The following is a 24,288-nucleotide window of genomic DNA, read 5'->3' as shown; positions in this document are numbered from 1 at the left end:
GGGCACCGCACGCTTCTCTGGCACGCACAGCACGCAATCCCGTCCTGCAACGCTTGGTTTCTCCCCTCGCTGAGACCACCCAACTCTCCTCAACCACCACCACCTGCACAGACTAAGTTGGATGTATCAGCCACAGACCCCCCTACGACGCTTTTCACCCTCCCCCAAAAGATCAAAAGTCATCGCCTGATTTGCCTAGAATTATTCCACCCCCAAAAAAATTTGTGACTCCTTTCCACACTTTTCATCAAATTACACCACAACCACTTCCTTTCCATCAATTCTGAGCGATTTTTCTGGGTTAAATGTCCTCAGAATAATTGTTCCTAATTTTTTTTCCGTGTAAATCGGATGTGGTTTGGCCGAGATTGACTCGATGCTCCGCGACGAGCTGCTCAAGGCCAAGAACGATGAGATCGAGTGCGTTTTAATTCTCCCAGTTCACATAGTCTTTCTCTCCGTGCCTTTTTGAGTAAAACTAATCGCTCCCTGAAATTTTTAGGCGTTGCGTGCAGTCGCGGAAGCGCAAACTGAGCGAACTGTACTTTGCGACCGTCGCCTGTCTTGGTACCAAGATCTCTCTCCAGAGCGAGCAGTATCGACGCCAGGAGGCTGCCTTTCTCGACGCGAATGAGATAACAAAGTATGTGCTGTCAATCACTACACCCAATTGCCATTCATTTGATCTTGCTTTAACGCGTGTCCTTTTACTAACTCGGGTGGTTAGAGGGCGATTCTATGACCAAGGCACGCTTCCGCTGCGGCCTAATGTCGCGACTGCCCATGCAGAAGTACCGAGCGACCACACCGTCCGCCACGCGCCCAGGCAACATGGCCCCGATGGTCAAAGCGAAAGCCGCAACCTCTCTCCGGTTGAAGGCGCGCCATCGGGTGTAAATGGACCTGACACGCCGGATAAACTAGGCAAGGAAGTTGTTGCTGCTTACCCTCGCGTCGACCTTGCACAGGCTATCACCACACCCAAGCTTCAACCAGGTGTTTCCTCCTTGCAGTCGCTAGGTCGGCCACCAAAGCTGGATGGTGTGCATTCAGGCACATTAAAGGAATCCGCCGCCTCGCCTCCTCAACCTCCTCAGTTCTATCCCTCCCCACTTTCATCCCAAAAGCAGGCTCCTTCCGACTCCGCCAACGCCTCTCCTGAAGACAACCAGACGCCTCCCACGCAGACCGCTATATCAGAAGCGCAAAAGCCGCGCTCAACGTCTATCGCTCTCCCTCAAGATGCTGCACCCTCGTCCCCAGTCTCCACGGGTCAGTCTTCTGTCCATACTTCTGCGACAGATAGATCCCCCGCCTCAACCTCGACGGAAGAGTCTATCACGTACCAAGAAGCAACCGCTAAATTTCGCGAAGAACCCTTGTCGCAGACATCAGGATACGAAGTAGCCATCACCAGCAAGGTTCCTTCCACACCAGATGAGCAATTGAAGTTTGAAGCTGCCATGTCCAATGCTTCTATTACGCCAAAACCACGCCACGACGAGGTCCGCCAAGAGCAGCTCTCGACGAACGTATCGCCAATTGGTGCTGCTTCGAACATCGTCTCAAACCAAGCAGGTGAAAATGCTGCCGTGCTCACTCCGTCTGAGACTCCCGTTGCACAGAGAGCTGTCTCGGAGTTGGTCGAGCCTGCCCTTTCTACTGCTTCCGAGACGCTGAAGAAATCGCCCTCGGTCACTAGCGCTCCAGAACCAATTTCCCGACCCGAGCGTATGACAACTAGAGTATCGTCGGGTGCGATCCGACACAAATCGGTTTCCGAGATTCTGGGAGAAACGCCGCGATCTCCAGCCTCTCCTACGGATAGATCACCCAGTGATAAACTGTCCCGTGAGAGGACCGCATCTCCACGATCACAGGTATCTACCACGGAGTCTCAGCTACAGATGAAGGAGAGGCGGGATCGAAAGGGACGAAGCAAGCTCTCGACGGTTGTGTTCCCAAAACCGGCATCCCCGGAGAAACAGAAACTGCTCACCTTATCTAGCCAAACTGATGCGCCCAGCGCTAATGACCAGGATGACTACCTCTATCTCCTTTTTCTTGTTAAGGCTTACTTCCCTCCAAGGGGCATGCATCTTTCCACACTTATCGCGACCGCGCACAAGACCCTAAGTACTGCGAATCACATGACAGATTATGCAGAGCAGGCGAATACCCGAACGCTAAAACGTCTGTACCAACTTCAGCATTCGGGTAGGTGGCCTCTTCGACAGCTGCAGCGTTCTCCGGAGCCGCCCCGCTCGGCAGCCCATTGGGACATATTTCTTGACCATGTGAAATGGATGCGGATGGACTTTAGAGAAGAAAGGAAGTGGAAGATCGCCGCCGCAAAGAATTGTGCCGATTGGTGCGCAGAGTACGTTGCGAGCAGTGAGGAAGACCGTACGACACTGCGGATTAAAGTGCGACCACAACCAACAGACACCGAAATCGCGTCGAAAGCAGCGCCCCCAGCAGAAGAGCATCCTACACCGGATCTTATACCGTGTGCTGATGATGACTCCGTGAGTGATGGGTTCAACGACGAGTTTCAACCTGACTTGGACTATGGCGTCGTCCCGGCTGCAGTATTTTCACTTCCCTCTGACGAGTTTACGTTCCGCATGGAAAAGACGGTGGCAGCGGAAAAGATTCTTGATGAACTTCCCCTTTATACGCCCGCTAGGATTCTTCCTGGAACAAACAAACCCTCCTTCGAAGAATCGCCAGACGCAGTATGGAAAAAGGAAATAGCCCCTGTGTCCAAGTGGATCGATGGCAAAATCCGTTTTACTGGGGAAGGCCCGCCGCGAAAGAAGAGCAGATATGACTATGATGCGTCTGACGATGAAGATGGCCCGGACAATTCTGTTGACATGACGCCAGAGAAAAATGATGTGGCACTTTTCCAGCCCGAAAATAAGCCTATTCGCGATCGTGTCCATCCGAGCCACTGTTTCCGTCCACCGACAGAATACCCAATGCCGTCGGTCGGCTTTTACGAGTCTCGACAATCCTCTCAGTGGACATGCGCCGAGGACGACGAATTACGTAGGCTTGTTCGAGAATATTCGTACAACTGGTCACTCATCTCAAGCTGCATGGGTTCACATTCAAAATTTTCTTCTGGAGCCGAAAGACGAACTCCCTGGGAATGCTTCGAGAGATGGATTGGCTTTGAAGGGCTTCCTGCCGATATGGCAAAGACTCCTTATTTCCGAGCGTACACCGCAAGACTGGAAGCTGCACAGAGAACTGTTCTGGCTCAGCAACAGGCTGCTCAACAACAACAACAGCAGCAGCATCAGCAGCAGCAGCAGAATGGCAATAACAACCCAACACCCCAGGCATTTATTCGCAGGCGAACAACTCAACCTATGAGAGTGGAGCGAAAGCGATCCTCGCGACACCTAACCCTTCTTGCTGGTATGAGAAAACTTACTCAGAAACGAGAGGCTGCGCTTCAAAAGCAGCAACATGGTGCGTATCACTCAAATCCATTGTCATGATGTGAGCTAACACAGGACTTCTAGGTGCACATCTTGCATCCTTGCGGAAAGCCAACGAATCAAATCAACCGCGGCCTCCCATTTCTACACCAGCAGAGTTTAGCCGAATGAAGTTTGAGCGAGAGCTTAAATACCAAGAAAAGCAAGAGCAATATCGGCAGCAAATTCTTGCTCATCAGCGGGTACGGTTATGTCATATTTCTTGTGCAGAAGCACCTGGAACTAACTCGCTGATAGGCTGCTTTGGCTCAACGGGTTGCGCAGCAGCAACAGCAAAATTCGAACCAACAGCCTCTTCTTAATGGTATCCCACGCAGCTCCTCCGCAGTCTCAGCAAGCAGTGGAATGCAAGGTGTGCCGGCTGGGACTCCAAACGGACTTCCGAATGGTATCCCCACAAATAGTGGTATAAATCAGGCAAGGCCCCATACAGCCATGCAGGGAATGCCAAACGGGACACCTGGAAGTACACCTATGCCACCAGGTGGAATGCCGCTGAAGATGATACCCCAACCCGGGCTCCAGCCAACGATGAATGCCCGTCCTGGGATGCCCTTATCATCAAATTCAGATAGCGCTCGCATTATCCGTGAAGCAAACCGTGTTCAAGAGCAACAGCGTCTTGTGCAGTCCCGGCAGCAGCAGCACCAGTTCCATAACCCACAGCCGTTTGTGCAACAAGTTCCACACTCGTCTCCCAATATGACCATCCCAAGTGTCAATTCGGCGCCGGCCAATGGCTCGATGATGGGTGCCTTTCAGGCTGTGAGTGGCGTTAGCAGCCCTTCTTTTCATGCACCAGCTCTTTCTCAAGGTGTCTCTACCGCTTCCCCTCGTATGAATCATCCGACTCCGCTCTCTACCAATAACCAAGCTATGCCCACTGTCAGCAGCATCCAAAATTCAATTCAACGGAGCCATCCAAATATGACAGCCGAACAGGCGAACAAGCTTGCCAATGAGCGACTGCAACAGTATCATCAGCAGCAGCAGCGAATCTCACAAGCCGCACTGAATGCAGCAGCGGGTAATATTGGTGCCATGCCTGCAGGGTTCCCGATCCCGCATGACACCAATAGTGTGCAGCAGCAGCCATTACCGCCATCGAATGGGGTTCCCAGTAGTGCTCCCCCGCTACAGCTCCCTCAAACTCAAGGACACTCCCCACTCATGCGCGTTCAACAGCCCAGCCAACCGAATCGCCTAGGTGTCACAAACTCGCCAGCGATGAATGGCATCGTCCTTCAACCAAGCCGATCCGCTACCCCGCAAAATCACCGCACCGGAAGTGGCCAGAGCGTCCCTCCGGGAGTTCAGGTTCCTTCGGTTCAAGCTCCCGGGCAAAAGAGTAGTCCACGGGCTCCCCAGGCGCAAATTTCCAGCGGATGAATTTACACCCTGTCCTTTCCCTTTTCTACATGTTAGAGTCTTTTTCTTTTACCACATATACGTTGATGAACAATATTAATTGATGTCTCTTCACGGTGATGGTAACCCGGAGGCCTCACATTATGTACGGTTACGTTGCTTTCTGCCCTCTTCACTATTGTTTTAACTCACGACCCTCCCAATTGATTTTCTTTTAACGTACTTCTTTACTCTTTGTGGGGCCTTTGGTCCTCTGAGGGTGCTTTATTTCCATGAAAGCATGATCAGGTCTGCTTTCCTCCTTGTTTACTCCCTCACAACGCATATGTATTTGTATCGATAGATGGATGCATCATCGGCTTAGCCATGCCGGAGCCCCCGGTATTAGGGTATGCAGTGGGTTAAAGGTATAAATGTAGATAATCACCCAGGATGGCTATCCCTGATTTCTAGCACATATTAAGTCTGTCCTGGCTGAATGCCGCCTAAAGAATTCTTTGGATGCTTTTTTCGTCCAGGGCAATCCCAGCGAGGGATCATCCACGTGATCCATGGTGTGGAGTATCACGTGGCTTAAGCGCTTAGCGCGGCTAAAGCTCTCCGCCACCCGCGTTCGCCTGGCGCAGGATTAAAGCTGCATCGGACGGAGGAGGCCGCCAATTTAACGAATGCACCTGCAGACCCGATATTTCAACATGTCAGATCATCGACTGCCCTCATCTTCGACCGCACCCAGTTCTAAGCCCTTCTCTATCTCGTTTGCTTCCAAAACATCTACCGCCCCGCCACCGGCCCCGTCCATCTCACTTCCCCGACGCTCCAACGCCCCCACACCCAAATCTAGCACGCCCCGTCCTGGTTTCCACGATCATGATTCAGACGCGTCAGATGCGGAGCCTGGGGAGCCCACTCACGAAGAAGTCACCGGCTTTGACCAGTCTACCGGCGGCGCGATAAGTAAGCATGCGCGCGAAAGCAAGGAAAAGGAACCGCTGGTGATCAAGGTTGATAAGAGGAATGGGTGGCGGGAGAGATTACTGGGTTCCACAAGAGCGAAGAAGAGTTGGCTTCCCGAGGAGGTGAGGATGCAGAGGGAGGCGGAGAGGGAGGCTAAACCACAGGAAGTGACGGTTGAGGCAGCAGGGCCAAGTACGAAGTTTGGCCTGAGTTATGCTTCAGCCCCGGATGAAAAGGCTACAGGTGCGGCCACGGAGATACAGGAGGATACCGCTATGGAAATTGATACCGAAGCGCCTGTTGAAAAGAAGGCTTTGTCACACGATGAGTTGGCTTTACGAGCTTTGATTTCCGAAAGTAAAGGCGAGACTGAACAGAAATCAGACCTAGTTATTCAGTCTCGAGGTGGATCCTATAACGCTCGTTCCGAATACGACGAGACAAGGTCCTTCCGCGACGATGTGGCTCATCGTCCAGATTCCGCAACCTTGGCAGGCTACGCCGCCGTGCCCGTCGAACAATTCGGTGCCGCTTTACTCCGTGGAATGGGTTGGAAGGAAGGACAGCCCGTTGGACGAGGAAAGTATAGTGATTCCACGTCTCAACGAAAAAATACAAGTCTCGCGCCGCGTATTCCTGAGCGCAGACCGGGATACCTTGGCATCGGCGCCAAAGATCTATCGGGCAAAGCTGGGGCTGCGGAACTTGAGCTCGGTGCCTGGGGGAAAGCAGCTATGCGCAACGGCAAGCCCGGCGAAGGCCTGTATACTCCCGTGTTGATGAAGAGTAAGAAGACTGGAAAAATGATTACAGAGGAGGAATTTAAGAAAATCACTAAAGAACAAGAAAGAGAGAAGCAGAGGAGGGAGAAAGAAGACGAATGGAAGGAAAGGCGGGACAGAAATTTGACCAAAAATGGAAGACGGTACGACGCCAGCGACGATGACAGGGATTCAAGAGAATCTTCATCCAGGAGAAATGGTCGTGATCGATCACGCTCGTCAGACAGAGATAGGGCAAGAGATCGAGACAGCAGGCGGAGGAGAAGGTATGATGATGACTATGATGATCGAGACAGAGACAGTTATGATAGCGAGAAAAGGAGGAAAGATGACCGGCGCTATAGAGATCGAGACTCACCGCGTGACCGGGTTGAAGATAGCAAAAGGGACAGAGACCGAGAAAGAGACAAAGATCGCGATAAGGATAGGGATAAGGATCGGGATAGGGATAAATACAGCGACAGAGAAAGAGATAGGGGTAGGGGTCGGTACAGGGAGAGGGAGCGGGAGAAGGGCCGGGAAAAAGAGCGACGAAGAGATTACCGGTAATCCGTCATCAAAAGTAACGGGTTCGCATTGTGTGCATTGGCCAAGTTTAAATGTTGTTTGATGTGCTTTTCACCGTTGAATAGACCGTATGGAACCCTCGTCGCAGAATTGGATATAGTTTAAGGTATGGATCTTTTAATAGAACTAACCTCTCTAGAGGTTGATGATTCAATCATGGACCAAAAAATTAATGGCATGGCGTGGGTCTCCGCGGGAATCATGGAAATTCACATATCAAACTTTTGAGCGGCATATATAACTCTAGGTTAGCCATCCACGTTCTCATCCGAGAATCAACTCCAAAGCGCCCTATCTCAAATGACAGTGTTTCCCAATCCGGCACCACAAGCAAACGTATAGAAAACATATTTAAGAACCGACCATAATTACATCCTTCCCGCCAGCAAACGCATCTCCATTCTGGTCACCATCGGCTATGTCAACGTCAATCTCCATGCCTTCCATTTCCCCTAACACCCACTCCACCAAGTAACTCTCATCAACGAGCTCTTCAACACGCTTATAATGTCTTTCTGTATATGCCGACAACGCATGTAGAATGTCCTTTAGCTCTGCTTCCTTTGCTCCCTTCCCACGAGCGGGCATAGGATTTGGGCGGGAAGCTAATTCGACAAAGGTGGATGGTGGGTAAGACTTGAATAGGGCAAAAAGTAACCGCTGCGATACGCGCGATGTGCGAGCGTTTGTATTCCAATCCCTGATTCGAAGGAGAAGAAGGTACAAATGATCCAGAGAAAGAGATTGGATAACAGTATCGATGTCCGGGTTTCCAGTGAGTGTTTGGGAGGATGTAGGCTCGGTATCCATAGCGGTCGTGAACAAGGACAAGAGTCGTGCCGGATGGTTCAGCTGAAGAGCCAGAGTGATGGCTTCGCGGTAGGCACCGGCGTGGATGTAATTCTGCAACTGCTGATCCTGTTCTATGCGCGCAGAGTTTGCAGAGACAGCAGCAGAAAGAGTAGTGGAAGTTGTATCTTTCCAGAACGTTACTGTCGAATCTGCTGCACCGGAAATCAGGGAGAAATCGGGTTCTAGTTTGTTCGAAGATGGGGAATTTGGGCTTGCAGAAGGCGGGAATGGAGTTGCCAGAGCCCACACACGATCTGTATGGTTGTCTAAGGTCGTTTCTACTTCTCCCGAATACGGTGACCAAATTTTGACCAGGCCATCCCCAGCAGCGGATGCAACAAGCGGGTGAACTTGGGCCGCGCCACGAGAGGATATGTCTTCATCAACACTCGATATTCGCGGAGGAGACAACCAAAGAACCTTTAACACACTATTAGAATGTCCCTCGAAAGTCAGCAGGCAGCTGTAATCCGAAAGGTTCCATAGTTTAATCGTCTTATCTCCAGACCCAGTCGCGACAAGACCTCGACTCGTGCTAGCGGCAGATTTGGTATTAATAAGGGGCGTGTCTTTGGGGGCGAAACGAATTGACCACACGCCTCTTTTGTGTCCCCGAAGGATACCTAAAACTGAACCGTCCTCAAGCGACCAGATTTTAGCAGTACGATCCTGGGATGCAGACGCAAAGAGTGTAGCGTTGTGGTTAACATCAAGAGCATTGATGTCCTTATCGTGTGCCTTTCTTGTGTAAACCGCTTTTGGACGGGATGATTCAGCATTTAACTTTCCAGTATCCCATCGTTTGATCGTTCGATCTTGAGATCCTGTCACTAAAAATGCCGGAGGATGATTAAGGGGGTCTCTGAATGCTGCAGAATCTTCTGGTGGTGGAGATCGAGAAAGTGCAATGGCGCCCAATGATTCAGCATGCCCAGTAAAGGTTGCAAAGCAAGTATAGGAGTGTGAAGCTGGATCTATACGCCAAAGCTTCGCAGAGTTGTCTTTTGCACCAGTGACGAGCCAGTGCCCTGACCAATCGACGTCGATGCAAATGATGATATCATCATGGCCTTCCAAGCGGGCAACATCAGCGCCAAAGTAATTTTGCTCTTTGGTGGCTTCAGTAGGCTTTGTGGAGACAATCCGTATGTATTCGGAATTGGTTGCCATCGCCAGCAGTGAGCGCTCCGGGCCAACACAGGCTAAATCGATAACCTCGTCATCATTTCCAGCGATAGTACGGGTAACAGGAAGTGCATCGGTTTTAGTTCCTAGTGTAAAGGCGGATAGAGCTGCTAGGGAGTGGAATTTCAAGGTTTGGTCGACATGGACTGTCAGGATGGATGGAAGCGCTGGATAATATTCAACCGCGACAATTCCCTCTTGCTCTGAGGCAGCTTCTTGATCGTGCGTGACTTCACTGCCCCGGCTCGGATCCCATATCCTCAGCCGACCATTTTCACCACCGGTATAACATAAGAAGCCCTCATGTAAGAAACCGGCAGCTTCGACACTTTCAAGTACCGGGATGATCCGCTTGACTTCCCATGTGCTAGCATCCCACGTTATAATAGTCTTATCTCTACTACCCGACAACAATGTATTGGTCGATGCGGAAAACGATAAGCCACGTACAACGGAAACATGGGACTCCAGCGAAGCGATGCCTTTTCTCTTGAAGAGGTCCCATACCCGAATCTTTCCATCCTCGCTTCCCGACGCAAGACGGAACCTTGCTGTTACCTCTGACTGCTCTGTCGACTCCTCTAATGGGATAAACTCAGGGTTTGAGTTCTTTTGCTTATTCTTCCGCTTTTTTCCATCCTTGCGATTGTCTCCATTTATGGCGGAAGACTCAAAAAAGCAAAGGGCGGAGACAACACCTCCATGGCCGTGGAAGGTATGTGTTGCGTAGCCCCTCTTAATATCCCAAACTTTGATCGAGCCGTCAGCGCTGCCCGTAGCAAGTAATGATCCAGTGGAATCAATGGCCGTCGTCACAACAGGAGAGGTATGCGGTTTGAGTGACCGTAAGAGTTCAGGTTGTATGAAGGTAGAGTCTTGCGATCGTGGAAGGGAGAATATTCGCATAGCCAAGGATCGAGAGCATATTGCTAGGTGTGATGCGGACGGCGTTACTGTGGGTAGTTAGAATAAGATACTTAATGAAAGAAAGAAACTCGTACTCGATATGCTAGTGATTGGTTCTCCATCCTTCATTCACTTGTTAGCTAGGCGGACTTTGATAAGCGGGATATAATAATTAAGGTAAACGCACTCCCTCAATACTGGCAAGCTGCTCGCCTGTCTCTAAATCAGTTATAAGGACATCCTCTCCGACGCATGACGCTAATAACCGCCCACTTTCATCGAGCGAAAGACTTCCGCCGGTGAAAATGGGACGGATAGCCCTGGAAGCTTCGAAAGTAGTCTTAACGCTGATCTTCGACATTGGTGGTAGGAACAGGGTGAGAAATCATATATCCATGGATAAATTTCTAATCTAAACAGCCTGTACTCCTTGAATCGATCGCGGGACAATAGAGCCGGGAACGCGATATGCCAGGATTTGCGACAGCGATCTCGAAAAGTAAAATACAGAGCGAAATTTTGGATTGTAACGGTCATACAGCACCGTTAAATTACAGCAGCGGGATTAAGCGGTGGCCTGTGCGTTTAGCCGCGATAGGCGCTGCTGAGCCACGTGTCATGTGATATCAGCTCTCGCCTTCTCCGCAGTCGTCATAGCACGGATTCGGCAAGCATGGCGATCCCGTTCGACGACGTGCTGAACGCGCACTATGATGTCTGAGAGCCAGATTGTGCAGACCCTTTTAATTCCCCTGCATCCTGCTTTTCCATCCAGGCTTTTGCTTCCATTGCGCTGTTAAGATGGGGCGGCGAGGATATTTGACCGTCCTGGCATTGGTATGGTTAGATTTTTCTCCTTTTTCCCGGGGAGAACAGATAAAATCCTGCTGTACTTTCATGAGAGTTCAGTCGAACGGCTTGTTGCCGCAAGCAGCTCATTCTATCCCTTGACATTACAGGGTTACCCACGTTTTTATAACCCCATATATGCGGCTGTCTCCTTAAATTTCCAGGGCTAACATTTACAGGGCCGGTCGCCCTATGATCTACCGGAAGCACCGCCCGATGGACACAGGTCCACTGCCAGCCCACTCCGGAGTACACATCCGGAAGACTATGTGCAAAGGTATGATAGTCGTGGGCATCCAAGGAATCCCGAGTCAAAGGCTTCAGCAAAGCAACATCGGAGAGCGAAGAACGACATTTTATCAACTATGGGGATTGTGGTCAGCGGCAAAAATAAGAAACCCGCAACTGCGAAGGAGAGAGAAAACGCTGCGCTCCTCGAAAAGGAAAACAGGTATGGCATATCTATAGGCACTCTGGATCAGATTTTCACGTTTATCGCGTCCTGGTGGACATCATCGTTGTCCTCACGAATACAGGTATGTTTGCTTACAGGTGACACCTGTTACTGAAGCTAACATGTGTCCGAAACCCAGACATTCAAATACTACAATCAAGCGACTCTAATCCAAATTATGAGTTTCGAGCAAAGACGGGGGAGTTTGGTCGGATGCTATTTTTCTGGGATGCCAGCCTGGGTCTGTTCGTTTGCCTTGGTCTTCTGCCGTGCGAATTACTTGGACTCCTGTCTGGAGTGGACCCATGCAAAGGTGGCTTCTTTGGTCCAAAGCAAACGTCTTCGATGCATAATACGTGGGTGCTTCAAGGCCGCCAAATTTGGGTATGTTAGAAAAGCCCGATACTTAATTACTCTCTACTTTTGCTGACTATTCTTAGTGTCTCATTCATCATTTTGGGAATAGTTGGTCAAACATACATGTTTTCTATGCTGCAGACACTTCAACTTGTACCTACATTTGCTATACCCTCCCTCCGATCTTTCCTACCATTTGGTGAATATTCGCTCCTGCAGCTACCGCCCCTCCCGAGAATTACGTCTGTACGGGAAGTTGGAGGTTTCCTCGCACATCTTGTTTTCTCTCCATATATCCTAGCGTCCCTTCTCCCAAGTATCCGGTCTGTGCTTGAAACGAGAATCTATTACTTGCTCCGGCGAAGGCTGCAACAAACAGATCAGCCGGACAAACTTTCTATCCACGTCGCGGCGGAATGCGGTTTGATCGACTGGATTATGCCTAGGCTGGGGAAAAGGTCGGGAGAAGAGATCAAACGCAGTCAACTAAGCCTGACTGAAGATATCATCTACGAGATGGCGATATTCAAAAAATACATAATGAGCCTTTTTGATTGGAGGAATGGTTCGAAACCAGATTCCGAACGGAGGGGTCTAGGTGAGGATAGAGTTGAGTCTCTGCATCGCCGAGTCGAGCAGCTGCGACGTGATTCAAGTGTGGAAAGGGCGCCTCCATCGCGTCGTCGACGGACTCCAACCAGAGGCCAACCACAACGAGAACCCGAAGACCAGGCCCGGGCAAATACAGATACAGAAGAAGGTGAACCTCATCGGATCTTAATGGATGAAGACCAACGTTTTGCACAGTCGCCCCTCCAAATGAGAGAAGACTATTTCCCAGAAATTTACGGCACAGATCCAGCCGTCGGAACGCCTGTTATAGAGATTGCCACCAGCCAGGATTCTGAACCTCCTCAAACACCTCATTCTCGTGCCAACACCTTGTTTTCTCGGCCCCCATCCCCAGACACATCCCCTCTTACCTCACCTCGCGTTCGGGCTTCGTTGGTGCATCAAAATTCCGAAGTAATTACTATGCAGCTGGAATTATTGCAAGGTCCCAGCAACTCTGATCCACAGCACCAAACTAACTTGGACAACGGCGATATTGACAATGTGTCGAGTCAAAATAGCCAAGATCAACTGCAACATATGCCCATCCAAGATAGTGTAGCTGACCTCGCAACCGACGGCGTTTCTTCAGAGCTCGTTGACGCACTCTGGCCGAGTGACGGTCGGAATCGTCATCCCGTAACTACGCGGTTCCACGAAGAACTCGATACTAGCATGTCGAGCGAGGCCATTCCCACGGCGGGTGCAGAAATCGTCGAGCCCATTCCGGCAGTAATAGCGGCTCAGTCCAGCACATTAACAGGGCCAGGTTTCGAAATACCAGGACCGCAGTTAGCACAAGATCAAGTCCAGGGCACCGGGGATATTCAAGCTTCTCATTCACAACCCTTGGCGGCTCGCCCGCGACATGTGACAGCGAATAGCCGCCCTGTTGATCGCCGGTTCACAGTTCTTTCAGAATACCCGGCTGATTCGTTATCTTTACATCTTGCAGCATTATTAACTTCAATACTTCTTTATCCATTGGAATCTATTGCTCTTCGGGGGCTTGCGTTTAGCTACTTATCCTCTCGCGCCCCATTAAGCATTATATCACTCACATCCCCTTCTTCAACTGACACGATTGCAGGGTTGGGACTCCGCTCCGGGTTGGTCATGAATGGAATCCATTCGCTGGGATCTTGGTTTGGCGGTGGCAGCTCTGCGAACAGAATATCATATGCAGGAAAATTGGCGCTTGTTATGGGGTTTGAGGCTATCTCCAGGGCAACTGTGTGGGGAGTTGGGACAGTATGGGCTATTTCCCAGGGAAAGAAAAGATTTGGATGGGGACAACTGTAACAAGTGAATATTCATTTGTGCCAGCGAAATAGTTACCATAATGGTGAAAAGGATGCCAACTATGGTATATTGTACATACATATGTGTCCATTATCCAGTGAAATAAGAAGCGCTCAGGCGTCAACAATCTCTCAACTCTTCTCTTTACCTTTACTTTTAACCTTCCTTCTCTCCCAAACCATCAAATACCCTTCTCTTGTAAACAATGTTTCGCTTTCTGTTTTCTGCACCCAGAGATCCTGGATTTCCAGCCATTCAGGTCCACTCTGGGTCTGTTCTTTCGCATTCTCCACAGCCATTGCTTTATCATGCAGTTGAATCAACCAGTTAACTTTATGGCTACCTGCGGATGCGCCTGGAGTTGTAGCTGTTGCTGAAGCCGCACCGCCCGCACCAGAAGCAGCTGCCTCGGCCAAACCACCACGGCTGTTTTCGGGTGCTCGGCTTTCAGGGTCGCCTGGAGCCGTGACTGTCGCATCGAGGATGACGTTTGCGACCAGATCGTAGAGAATCGGCTCGCCCGGAGGCCAGACAGAAGGGTTTGGCTCGACGTAGGGAGACATATCTAACCCTCTGGGAGACGGGAATGTGACAATGGTGGGATTTCGTTCCGCGACAAACTTGTTTTTGCTAAATCGCTTTATGTGGAAGAGTAGATATTGAGGAAGTGGGTGAAGTAGACGATGACGGACGCGGTGAGCAAGTTTTTCGATTGCTGTAACTCCATTGTATTTGTTTAAAAGGTTAACAAGGGGAACTTGCGGGATAATGGACTCTTCATCAGCAGCTTGAAAAAGAGGCGTAGGAGGAAGGTCCAAAGTCAAGATCAAAAAAGGTGTCCTTTGAGACGTCGTTGTGCTTGATTCAGAAAAGACAAGCCGGGCATTGGCGGCATCCGATCTTGCCGTGATGGCCTGACTCTCTATTCGAAGATGCCCTTGGAAGGCGGAATGCACTACGCTAGTAGGCGTACGAGAAGGTTTCTTTGATCCACCGAGACTCAGGTGTAAATTGTTGAGGAACCATGAGAGAAACTCGACAGGGTCAGATTGATGTGTAAGGGTGAAACGCTTTGATGACCGGAGCGCTATCTCCTGGAGTAACTCATGAGGAGATACATGACATTTGAACGCTTTCGGATTCCATAGCTTGCGCACGAGCATTCCGAAACGAAGGGGAAGCTGGGGCGTTCCAGGGACCGGAAACCTGTGCAGGAGGAAGAAGTTCCTAATCGGCCTGACATGGGCGAGGAGTTGAACGATGACATTTAGATAGTCGTTGGATTTGATATTGTTCATTCCAACGTATCCTAGGAAGTCCATATATTAGTAGCAGAAAAGGGCCCGTACGCATTGTGAAATGCTATCTTACCTGGCCTGTACTTCTTTCCGGCCAGATCCCACGCTTCTGTAACCACCGTGTCCAGCCTAGCTACCTCTTCTTTCACATAGGACGGATCGATTACGTATTTAATATCATCCAAACTCTTATTCTTGACTTCATATCCTTCTGGAAGCACATACACCTTCTTTGTCTCCATATTCACAAAAACGTGGTGCCCTACTTCCAGCGAATGGAAGTATGCGTGAGACTTTGGCCCACGACCTTGGAAGTATTTCCCACACACGAGGCAGGCGTAAACATTGATATTCGAAAGAGACACAGAGCACAATTTCTCAAAGTCAAAGTCGAGATTCGAGCGGTGTATTGTGTCGAGGTAGAGGTCGCTGTAGCCTTGAAGCGGTTCGGTCTGACGAACGGATGCTTGCGAGACTGGCTCTTCATCATCCCAATCGGAGGTATGACCGACGGCCTCTTCAATCTCCTCCGCTTCTTGGTCGGCAGCTGCTAGAATATCGGCCCCATTGCGCTCATCATCCTCCCATCGCCTCTCCCGCAGAGGAGTAGTCCTTTCTCTTTCAGGCTCAGTATCCTCCGTTCTCGCGCGCTTTGAGGCCGGGGATCCTTCGGCGGGCTCATTCTCGCCAGCAAAATCTGCAGGTCGTTTAGTCATGATCGGTGATTCTTATAGATAATGGCATAACCTGTTGCCCCGTCTTGAGTGCGAAGATGGATGTAGGTACTATTTCCAGCGCTCCAAGCTTGGTTCACTAGTAGAATTCTGCCGTGCGACACCGCCCTCACCCAGCTCTTGGCCTGTGATTATGTCGGATGGATTCATCTGGAAATCACACGGCTACTGTACGAAATCAAGCAGAGACACCTACAAATCACCGCCGAATATACTCAACGGCTAAGAAACTAGATTGCTTCGCCGCATGACATACCTGTCGCTGCTTAAGCCTTCAAAATGCAAATCTAACATTACGAGATGACCTGGCCCAGAAACCACCCGGGACAAAATCGATCCGTTACTTGAAATCATGACTTCGAGACGACTCAAGAGCTATACTGGAATGGGAATCAAATGAAAAATACATCATTAAGCGCTGACAACCTGCTTGTTGTTGCTAGAATCAAAATCTACCTCATTTATTCCATCTTTCGTTACTACTTTGACGAAGACCTAGAACAGTTAGCGAAAAGATCATCTTTGCAAATTAGAAAGGGACATATAAGGTGAACCTACTCCTTTGAAATCAATTGGCAACCTCCGCTTCAGCTCGTCGGTGCACTTTTCCAACAGTTTAAGGCCCTCTTCATAACTGATATCTGGATGGTGATGCTTGTCAAGAATTGAGAGACAGTAGTACCTTGGAGACGCGTGTTAAAATCCATCCCGAAAGATGCGACAGTCGAAGTTTACTTACTGGGCATAGCCATGAGCAGCATAGGGTACTTGTGCCAATGACGCTAGGTAGTCCAGCCAGTACAGACTAGGCTTTTGTGTGATAGGATCGACACCACCGAGTAGAAGGTTAACCGTATAAGGGCTCCTAGATCGCAGGCTTCTTGCGAGTTCCCCTCGTACGAAATTAGCGACGGCAGAAGGGCTAAGCTCGGTTTCATTTCGCATGGAGTAAAGTTGGGCGTTGGCTTGGATATATTCCGCAAATTGTACTATTATAGGCCGGTGTCAATACGTGTCTTCACATTTTCAAAGGGCAAGGCCTGACATACCTGTGTCGCCTGCCTCCCCGGAGTATGCAATGAGGGTATGCTTGTTCAATTTACGTGTCTTATCGTCGGTAGACTTCAGGATAGTCGGCCCTCTCATAGCAGCTTTGGATGCCGCAATGAGAGTGAAGTCCTTTCCAGTAATTCCTAATAGAACCTCCCTTTAAGCTGTCAGCTACCTGTAATAGATGCGGTGGAAACAGCTGTTCTCGCTCACTTACATGGTGATGATCAAACGGTAATAGGCCAAACACTACCTATCAAATAATCTGGACTGGAGTTCAAATCTTTTGCGCAGTCGAGAACAGATATGCAATGGGAATGAATGCTGCGAGAGCTACCTATCTATCCAGCGAGCTCCCGTCGTCGTTACGCAGCGAGCTTGACGCCTAAACCGGAATGGACGTCAGTTATGCTTAGTCATACAGAGTGGGCTAGGCTATATCGGGATTTAGGCGTAGGAGATTCTCCGTATCCGGAAGCTTATTCTGATGCTGACATAATAGCTTGACCACAGCAACAAAAAAAGTTTCACTCAGGCTTGACAGAGCCCACGAGAGCGACTGCGGTGAGGCGATCCACGAGGCGGCTTGCTGCTCGAAGGCTCTTGGACATTTGTAGGGTGCGGAAGGGCAGTTGAGGGATTTACTTGTGCGCTATTCAATATGCCGTCGTTTTTTACAATTCCGGCGTCCCAGCGCAAGCGCAAGCGGGAAGACCAAGCTGCAGCTCCAGCTTCGAAAAAGCGAGGACTTGCGGGAAAAGCCCGCGCGCCATCCGCTGAAAGCAGACAAAAGAGACAGGAGAGAGAGGAGTCTATATCCGGGAGCGAATCCGATGACGATGAAGTTATAGAATCCGGTGAAGAATCAATTGATGAGGAAGAACTTTCAGGTTCCGAAGAGGAGGAAACTGCTGCGGAGCGGAGACTAAGGTTGGCGGAGAGATATCTGGAGAATATCAAAGAGGAGGTGGACGAGGCTGGGTTTGATGCCGCGGAAATCGACCGAGATTTAATTGCGGAGAGATTAAAAGAGGATGTTGTGCGTGGTCCCTTTCAATTTATTCAACTCGACCACCCTCAGACCAACTAACTTATGTTAGGACGAATCCAAAGGACGGACTTACCGGCAAATAGCATCTCAGCTATCGTTTTCGACAGCATCACATTCATACTTCCGTGCAGATACTCAGAGCACGACATCAGTCGCTGTACACTCTCCATATGTCTACACTGTCTCAAAGGACAAAACGCTTATTAAATGGGAACTGATTCCGCCCGTTGATATCCCTGATACCGATGTGACAACCACGAAGAGACCCGCGCGACCTTTTCGGAAGAAGCCCAAAAAGATCCGGTCCATAAGGGGTTTGCAGGCGGGAGGCAACGACGAAGAACCTCAGGGCCATACAGGAAATATTCTCGCTGTTGCGGTCTCACCCTCTGGGAAGTTTGTTGCAACAGGAGGTGCGGATAAGAAGTTGATCATATGGGATGCGGATACCCTAACTCCTCTCAAAACCTTTACACAACACCGAGACAGCGTAAGTGGGCTCTCGTTTACTCGACGCATCTCAGCAGCCACTACTGGAGAGCAGCTGTTCTCCTCATCGTTTGATCGTACATTAAAAACGTGGTCTTTAAGTCCCGGCTCCCATGCTTATGTTGAGACGCTCTTTGGCCATCAAGACCATGTCATTTCGGTTGCCTCCATGGTTACCGACCAGTGTGTTAGTGTCGGCGCCCGTGACCGTACCGCGCGGTTGTGGAAGGTCATCGACGAGACCCAACTCGTTTTCCGAGGTGGCGGTTCCAAAAGCTCTGAATATGCAGAGAATTCCATTGATTGTGTTGCAGTTATTCCCCCGGCTCACTTTGTCACCGGCTCTGACGATGGATCTATTTCCCTTTGGTCAATGCACAAGAAAAAACCTTTATTCACCATACGCCAGGCTCACGGATTAGACCCTATACCTGCCCCCGAAGAGATTTCTCCTGATCAAGATCCTGATGCCGCGGCACGAAGTACTAAATACATGCGGCCGACTCCTCGTTGGATTACAGCACTAGCAACACTGCCAGGCACGGATATTGTTCTGAGTGGAAGCTGGGATGGCTGGATCCGAGCATGGCAGGTTTCTGAGGATAAGAGAAAAATAGTTCCCCTTGGGTGTATAGGTGGACAAGGTTCGCCTGCTCACTTTCTCAATAACCAACTTGAATTCAACCCTGCCCAGCAAATAAACGGTGCGGGAGTAAATGCCAACGTGTCATCCAACGAACCACCTTTGAACGGGATAGTAAACGACATCGCCGTCTTTGAGCGCCGTCCTCAAGACTCGAAAACTTCTTCAGCAATGAAGGTCAAGTCAGCCAACAACGGCTCCAAGGCTTTCCCGATGCAAGAAAGCACCAGACCTGGTCTGTGTATAGTTGCGGCATTAGGCAAAGAGCACCGCCTGGGCCGATGGAAAGTGTTTGGTTCTAATGATAGAAAGAAGATCGGGGGTTCAAATTCCGGAGGGAGAAATGGAGCAGTAGTTTTTGAGGTCGCTTTCCGCCCCAACGCCAGCGTTATTGAAAGCTGAGTGGAAAAATAAATATACCACTTCGTGACAGGTTAAAAATTATGACTTGAGTTGAAAACTCATAGAATTCCCTAGAAGGAATTTTTGTGTTGACCTTCTGGATGACGGTGCTACGTGTTCGTGTAGATAGCCACAATGTGTTGTATGTACGGTATCATTCTCGCCCTCTCTTATGTATGGTTCCAACGCGATCCAAGTGCAGTCAACCCAAGCGTTCAATGAGGACAGGACAAAACCCAATGATTAAAATCTTCCGGGCGGTTTAGACCTTGATCAGGGTGCGTGCGGTGCGCGCATTCGATATTCACATAGGAGAATGCCTGCAACACAGTCTTCTCAAGAGCAACTTGTAATGCCAAAAAGCACCGGAATATCCATTGGCACCATTGCATAGTGCCGTAACATTATCTCAAGGATACAAGCTTGAGTTGAAATACAAAGCAGGATGGAATAACCGATGAAGTAAAATGCTGATATGAGACCCAGATAAAATTCTTGCCTTGACTGATGTGCCTTTTCGAGTTTCCCAACGCCATACGAATCCATCTCCATGCCCTGTTACCGCCTATGTTAACCAATCCTATGTAAGCTGACGCCATTCAGGGAATTGAAAAGAGAAAATTTCCAGGAACTCATCCTCGGCGCTAGGAGCCTTGTTATCTATCTCTCAAACGAGGAGGCGTATCATAAACTACTTAAGCTAATCGGGGATCGGAACAAGGTATCATTCGCGTCGTCGGCTTTTGGTCAAATAGATCGACCCCGAAGCGATACGATGTCGAGAAGTGAGCCGTTATTTCAGCATGACCCAGGGCTGCGGTTTCCTCGTCTATGCGAATAGGGTGCCTCAAGATAAATCCCCACTCGTCTTTGTCTTCTTCTTCTCACCGGACCACGAGGCTCGTCGTCTGAAGAACTGTCGTGCGTCGAAGGGGTAGGACTCGCTTGTGATCGTGGTACAGTGGTGTGCGAGCCAGAAGCACTGGAAGGCGAGATTTGGCGCCTTCGACGGGATGTCATTCGAACGGGTTCATCATCCTCGTCATCATCGTCAAGATTTATGACCGTGGCATTCCCAAAAAAGCCCTCAAACACGTGCTCGCTCGCCCCCTCGGACATGCTATCAGCAATTTCACTTGGCATATCCCTATCGCCAGTGGTAGGCGACTGAAGTGAATCCTCGGTCAAATAGTCATTATTGCCTACGATAGTCGGCGTAGTCGTGTCCGAATCCTCCTCATATTCTTCCTCTCCTCGCTCTTCATCTTCATCTTCTCCATCCTCTTCGTCATCGATGAAAGAGCCCATGTCATCCGAGTCTTCATCTTCAGAACGAGAGCTCGTAGAATCGGATAAGCTGTAAAAGTGGCGCTCATCGTCCATGTAAGATTCATTGTCGATAGCATCATCCATCATCATAAGCTCCTCACTATCAAACCTAGAGGCATATGCGGGATCTCCAAAGACCTCCATCATTGCTGTTTCACTGTCGGAATCATAATAATCGTCCTCACTGAACTGGTCTCTTATAAAGCCACAATGGATACAGTCGCCGTCTTCCAATTCCCACGTACACCTAGGACAGCGTTCGACCCCGTCAGCAAGATCCTCGATTGGCACCCCGCCGATTACGGTATGTCGGAAACATCCTTGGAATAAGCCTCCAGATTCCAAATCTTTCTTATCCAAGTCCAGTTTCTCTGTTTCGGCACGCTGATTCTTCAGATGTTCGGCTGTTGTTTCGTCTTTGTCTAGGAGCTCGGGCCGGGTTATAAAGATTTGCACGATGTTACGAATCTAGAAGAAAAGAGTCGAAACCGCAACTGATTAGCTCAATAAAAGGGAACAGCAAATCTAACAGAATGTACATACCATGTAGGCAGGTGCAGGTTCCGACCACACCGCAGCTCGGCAATCCGGACATGTCTTTTTTCGTTGGTGGTTCAGAAACCACTGAGTAAGGCACTGCGCAAGAAGCTGGTCAGTCGGCGGGGATCAATTTCTCGCATCGCAACTTACGCTGTAGCAAAATGTATGGCCGCAGCCAAGTGTGAATGGTTCATAGAGTGGCCTGACACACACTCCGCAATAGATTAAATTTCGAATGTCATCTATATCCTTCTGGAAAGTCCGCAGAAGCTATCGACACGTCAAGTACAGTCCATCATGCCCGATACACAAGGTCAACTTACTCCAGTGGGGTCTGTTCGTTTGGGTGACCGCGAGCGTAGGTCCATTTGGTCGTCACTGACAGAACCGGAGGATTTTCTTTTCCTGCTGATGGTCGACATGGTTCTCGGAGGATTTCGACTATGAAGCGGAAAGTGGTGAGTTCAGCGGCCAAGGCCGAGGCCCCTGGCACGGTCTTGACAGATCTCGATGCTGACCTTCCTAGGTGGCTTACGGGATTGAAGTTATGAACTGGGTGATTGGATACACGCCGAGCTTTTCAGAAACAGGTCACCCCGAGGGAATGGGGCAAATCAAAGCTGGAAAGAACCGAGAGCATATTCGTCAGTGATACAACCTTTCTCCAGGTTGAAGTCATCCAAAACAAAAGTAAAGGAATTGCGCGTTTAGAGCCTTCCGGAGATCTCAGCAAAGAAGGTTTACCTGAGGGCGTCGTCGACCGTGAAAGGCCGCCAAAGTTGATGACGGAGCTCAAAGTCAACCTCCGCGCCCCAATCGCTAGTCCCAATCGAGTTAGTCCACGTGGTACCTTGATTAACTAATAGCTTAGTCATGATTCTCCTGGATTGTCACGTGTCAACCCCTCAGCTGCAAAGGCTGACCAGAATCGACGGGGCTCAATGGCGTTCACCGTCAGAAATCCCCAAGAGGGTTTCTTTTTTCCTTCTTTCTTTCTTATTATTTTGAATATGCCTTCCCGGTCATAAGGTCGAAGGATCAATCGCACACTTGGGACTGTGGAATAGCACTGATATGAGCTGGGCAGGAACTTGGCTCCGCTATAAATGGAGCTTAGCAGCTTAGCTATGATGGGCCTTGATAGCTCTTTGGCACATTTGATCCCGAATAAGGCGTGCAATATCATGGCAATTGGGTATATATTATGATAATTCCTACGGAACGGAATACGTATCTTGCATCGAAGAGCTCAACGTCAAAACATCGATGAATGGGAGTCAACTGAGCTTTCTCCTCTCACAACTAGGCTGCATGTGTGGGAATGCTCTACACCACCTCACACTCAATTAAACTTTCTGTGCCTTTCTCTACCGTCCAGATGTTGACGATTTTCAAACCCACAGATCCCAACAACTGATGCCAATGCTTTGCGGTGCGTTCCTGGGATGAAAACAGGGCCAACATGATAATATCCAATGAGGTCGTTTCCCAGTACGCATCGATATCAGGGATGACGTTCTCATTGATCAAAAGTCTCGAATATCCAGGCTCCATAGCCTTGACAAGGTTGGTAAGAATCTTCACAGCAATGTCATCTGGCCAATCATGAAGAATGGAGTGCATAAAATATGCGCGAGCCCCTGGCAACAACAAGTCAGGACATTTTACTCAAACTATGAAAAGGCATATAGGGGTTATACCCTTGATAGGTTGATCTTTGAAGAAGTCATGTTCCATTGCCGTGATGTTCGGGTCAACGGTTTTTCGGGTTTCTTTGATCACCTCCGGAAGATCTTGCACAATCAATTTGCCGGGATGTCTGGGCCATTTCTTTTTAAACTCCATCAGATCATGTCCAAGACTGCCACCGACATCAACGATGAGAGGCGCATCCGCTTCAGCCTTGGCACCATCAAAGAGGCGTCCTTCAACCGGGAAAAACCCGGGGTCCATCCAGCTGGATCGGCCTTGGTGATAGGCAGACATATGATTGTTGAATTCGCTACCAACCTTGGGGTTTGCTCCCAAGTATTCGAAAAAGTTAAGATCCGTATTGAAACCCATTTGGAAGGGTGAATCCTTTATATTGTTTGGATTGTTATACCCACGCTTTTTAAAGAATTCGGGCATTGTATGAGCAGCGGAAGTGACACAGCCGGTCCTGGGAACACCTCTGTTATTATCACCTTTCTTTTGCATGGGATGAAAGTGAAGAATGGATAAAGCTTCACATACATGCAAGGCCAGCCATCAAAGTATTTCTTAATTGTCAGGGTCTTTGACAACCCGTTCGGGCGGTAGAGATCGGCTCCGGCTTCCACAACAACACCCATTGCGGCAAGGTGTTTGAGGATGCGACCTACATGAATGGTGAGCGGACCCCTTGCATGGAAGAACACTAATAACGTGCAACTGACTGAGTAAAGTTGGGTCCGACTTTGTTGCGTTTGCAAGCTCGGAAACCGTTTTGGGCTTATCATCTTTGGCTAAGATGTGGAAAAGCCCCATATCAATCCCGGTCTCGATCGCCCCAAAGATGCTGGACTAGTCCTCGGGAATATTGCAGCGTCAACAACCATCCCGTGAAAGACGGATAGTACGGAGTACTCCGACAGGCTTACCTGTGCCCAGCAATACCTTATCATGGCCTCCCGCGGTGTCTCGAGGGCGTAGACCAACGAGCGAGCGGCCTCCAAAAGCTTCATGCGGCTGCGAGGCTCAGCAGCATACTCTTCGCCAAAAGCGGCAACAGCATGGAGAAGCTGGGGAACATCCTCGCCTGCGTTGGGCAAGACGGCAATGCTCTCGTCAAGCACGTTTCCCGCCGTCAGCCCATTCTGCTCAAAGGTATCGACTCTGCTTGGCTCTCCCATATTTCGTTGTCGAGTTCTCAGGCAAAATCTACTCGGAAACTCCTCTTAACTGGAGGCTGAATCTCAACGATACAGTTGCACGGAACGGTGAAATGCAGTGGATTAACCAGGTGGGCTGGCTTTGCTCCGAAGCAATGTCGACGCAGGGGGTTCATGGTTATTAACAGAGGCCCCTG

At 49.6% G+C, this 24,288-nt stretch overlaps 10 protein-coding genes across 10 annotated transcripts; 5 read left to right on the top strand and 5 right to left on the bottom strand.

Moving 5' to 3' along the window:
- The first annotated feature begins 215 nt into the window (after positions 1 to 215).
- Positions 216 to 5,313, top strand: CIMG_09550 (MYB and HSA domain-containing protein). Its single transcript, XM_001239928.2, has 5 exons — positions 216 to 420; positions 503 to 643; positions 728 to 3,483; positions 3,537 to 3,694; positions 3,750 to 5,313. Exons 1-5 carry the CDS (start codon positions 377 to 379, stop codon positions 4,899 to 4,901), a joined length of 4,251 nt encoding a protein of 1,416 aa, XP_001239929.1. The 5' UTR covers positions 216 to 376; the 3' UTR covers positions 4,902 to 5,313.
- A 262-nt stretch (positions 5,314 to 5,575) lies between these two features.
- On the top strand, positions 5,576 to 7,288 carry CIMG_09549 (pre-mRNA-splicing factor spp2; the record flags this gene model as incomplete). The annotated part of the gene is made up of 1 exon (XM_001239927.2): positions 5,576 to 7,288. The coding sequence occupies one exon, from the start codon at positions 5,576 to 5,578 to the stop codon at positions 7,166 to 7,168; it is 1,593 nt and encodes a 530-aa protein (XP_001239928.1). The 3' UTR covers positions 7,169 to 7,288.
- Positions 7,289 to 7,373: 85 nt separating this feature from the next.
- On the bottom strand, positions 7,374 to 10,589 carry CIMG_09548 (small nucleolar ribonucleoprotein complex subunit). Its single transcript, XM_001239926.2, has 3 exons — positions 10,317 to 10,589; positions 10,225 to 10,252; positions 7,374 to 10,176 (listed from the first exon to the last, which is right to left on the bottom strand). The coding sequence occupies exons 1-3, from the start codon at positions 10,488 to 10,490 to the stop codon at positions 7,538 to 7,540; spliced, it is 2,841 nt and encodes a 946-aa protein (XP_001239927.1). The 5' UTR covers positions 10,491 to 10,589; the 3' UTR covers positions 7,374 to 7,537.
- A 257-nt stretch (positions 10,590 to 10,846) lies between these two features.
- CIMG_09547 (uncharacterized protein) lies at positions 10,847 to 13,813 on the top strand. Its single transcript, XM_001239925.2, has 4 exons — positions 10,847 to 10,966; positions 11,158 to 11,514; positions 11,572 to 11,816; positions 11,873 to 13,813. The coding sequence occupies exons 1-4, from the start codon at positions 10,931 to 10,933 to the stop codon at positions 13,701 to 13,703; spliced, it is 2,469 nt and encodes an 822-aa protein (XP_001239926.2). The 5' UTR covers positions 10,847 to 10,930; the 3' UTR covers positions 13,704 to 13,813.
- On the bottom strand, positions 13,699 to 15,751 carry CIMG_12371 (snRNP assembly factor). The gene is made up of 2 exons (XM_012358358.1): positions 15,075 to 15,751; positions 13,699 to 15,012 (listed from the first exon to the last, which is right to left on the bottom strand). The coding sequence occupies exons 1-2, from the start codon at positions 15,715 to 15,717 to the stop codon at positions 13,835 to 13,837; spliced, it is 1,821 nt and encodes a 606-aa protein (XP_012213781.1). The 5' UTR covers positions 15,718 to 15,751; the 3' UTR covers positions 13,699 to 13,834.
- A 123-nt stretch (positions 15,752 to 15,874) lies between these two features.
- Positions 15,875 to 17,150, bottom strand: CIMG_12370 (proteasome component Pre1). Its single transcript, XM_012358357.1, has 5 exons — positions 17,003 to 17,150; positions 16,785 to 16,942; positions 16,475 to 16,724; positions 16,294 to 16,417; positions 15,875 to 16,230 (listed from the first exon to the last, which is right to left on the bottom strand). Coding segments are annotated over exons 1-5 (618 nt in total). The 5' UTR covers positions 17,005 to 17,150; the 3' UTR covers positions 15,875 to 16,146.
- A 203-nt stretch (positions 17,151 to 17,353) lies between these two features.
- CIMG_09545 (rRNA processing protein RRP9) lies at positions 17,354 to 19,576 on the top strand. The gene is made up of 2 exons (XM_001239923.2): positions 17,354 to 17,824; positions 17,886 to 19,576. Exons 1-2 carry the CDS (start codon positions 17,447 to 17,449, stop codon positions 19,368 to 19,370), a joined length of 1,863 nt encoding a protein of 620 aa, XP_001239924.1. The 5' UTR covers positions 17,354 to 17,446; the 3' UTR covers positions 19,371 to 19,576.
- Positions 19,577 to 19,720: 144 nt separating this feature from the next.
- Positions 19,721 to 21,941, bottom strand: CIMG_09544 (uncharacterized protein). Its single transcript, XM_001239922.2, has 4 exons — positions 21,563 to 21,941; positions 21,390 to 21,509; positions 21,243 to 21,335; positions 19,721 to 21,167 (listed from the first exon to the last, which is right to left on the bottom strand). Exons 1-4 carry the CDS (start codon positions 21,659 to 21,661, stop codon positions 20,169 to 20,171), a joined length of 1,311 nt encoding a protein of 436 aa, XP_001239923.2. The 5' UTR covers positions 21,662 to 21,941; the 3' UTR covers positions 19,721 to 20,168.
- CIMG_09543 (uncharacterized protein) lies at positions 21,683 to 22,102 on the top strand (the record flags this gene model as incomplete). Its single annotated transcript, XM_001239921.2, has 2 exons — positions 21,683 to 21,697; positions 21,824 to 22,102. 2 exons carry the CDS (start codon positions 21,683 to 21,685, stop codon positions 22,100 to 22,102), a joined length of 294 nt encoding a protein of 97 aa, XP_001239922.2.
- Positions 22,103 to 22,565: 463 nt separating this feature from the next.
- CIMG_09542 (O-methyltransferase) lies at positions 22,566 to 24,225 on the bottom strand (the record flags this gene model as incomplete). The annotated part of the gene is made up of 5 exons (XM_001239920.2): positions 23,861 to 24,225; positions 23,657 to 23,783; positions 23,475 to 23,598; positions 22,940 to 23,400; positions 22,566 to 22,879 (listed from the first exon to the last, which is right to left on the bottom strand). Exons 1-5 carry the CDS (start codon positions 24,110 to 24,112, stop codon positions 22,566 to 22,568), a joined length of 1,278 nt encoding a protein of 425 aa, XP_001239921.2. The 5' UTR covers positions 24,113 to 24,225.
- Between the last annotated feature and the right edge of the window lie 63 nt (positions 24,226 to 24,288).

The sequence above is a fragment of the Coccidioides immitis genome, assembly GCF_000149335.2.
Source record: "Coccidioides immitis RS genomic scaffold supercont3.5, whole genome shotgun sequence".
Classification (NCBI taxonomy): Eukaryota; Fungi; Ascomycota; class Eurotiomycetes; order Onygenales; family Onygenaceae; genus Coccidioides; species Coccidioides immitis.
This window is presented reverse-complemented; position numbering and strand designations above follow the sequence as displayed.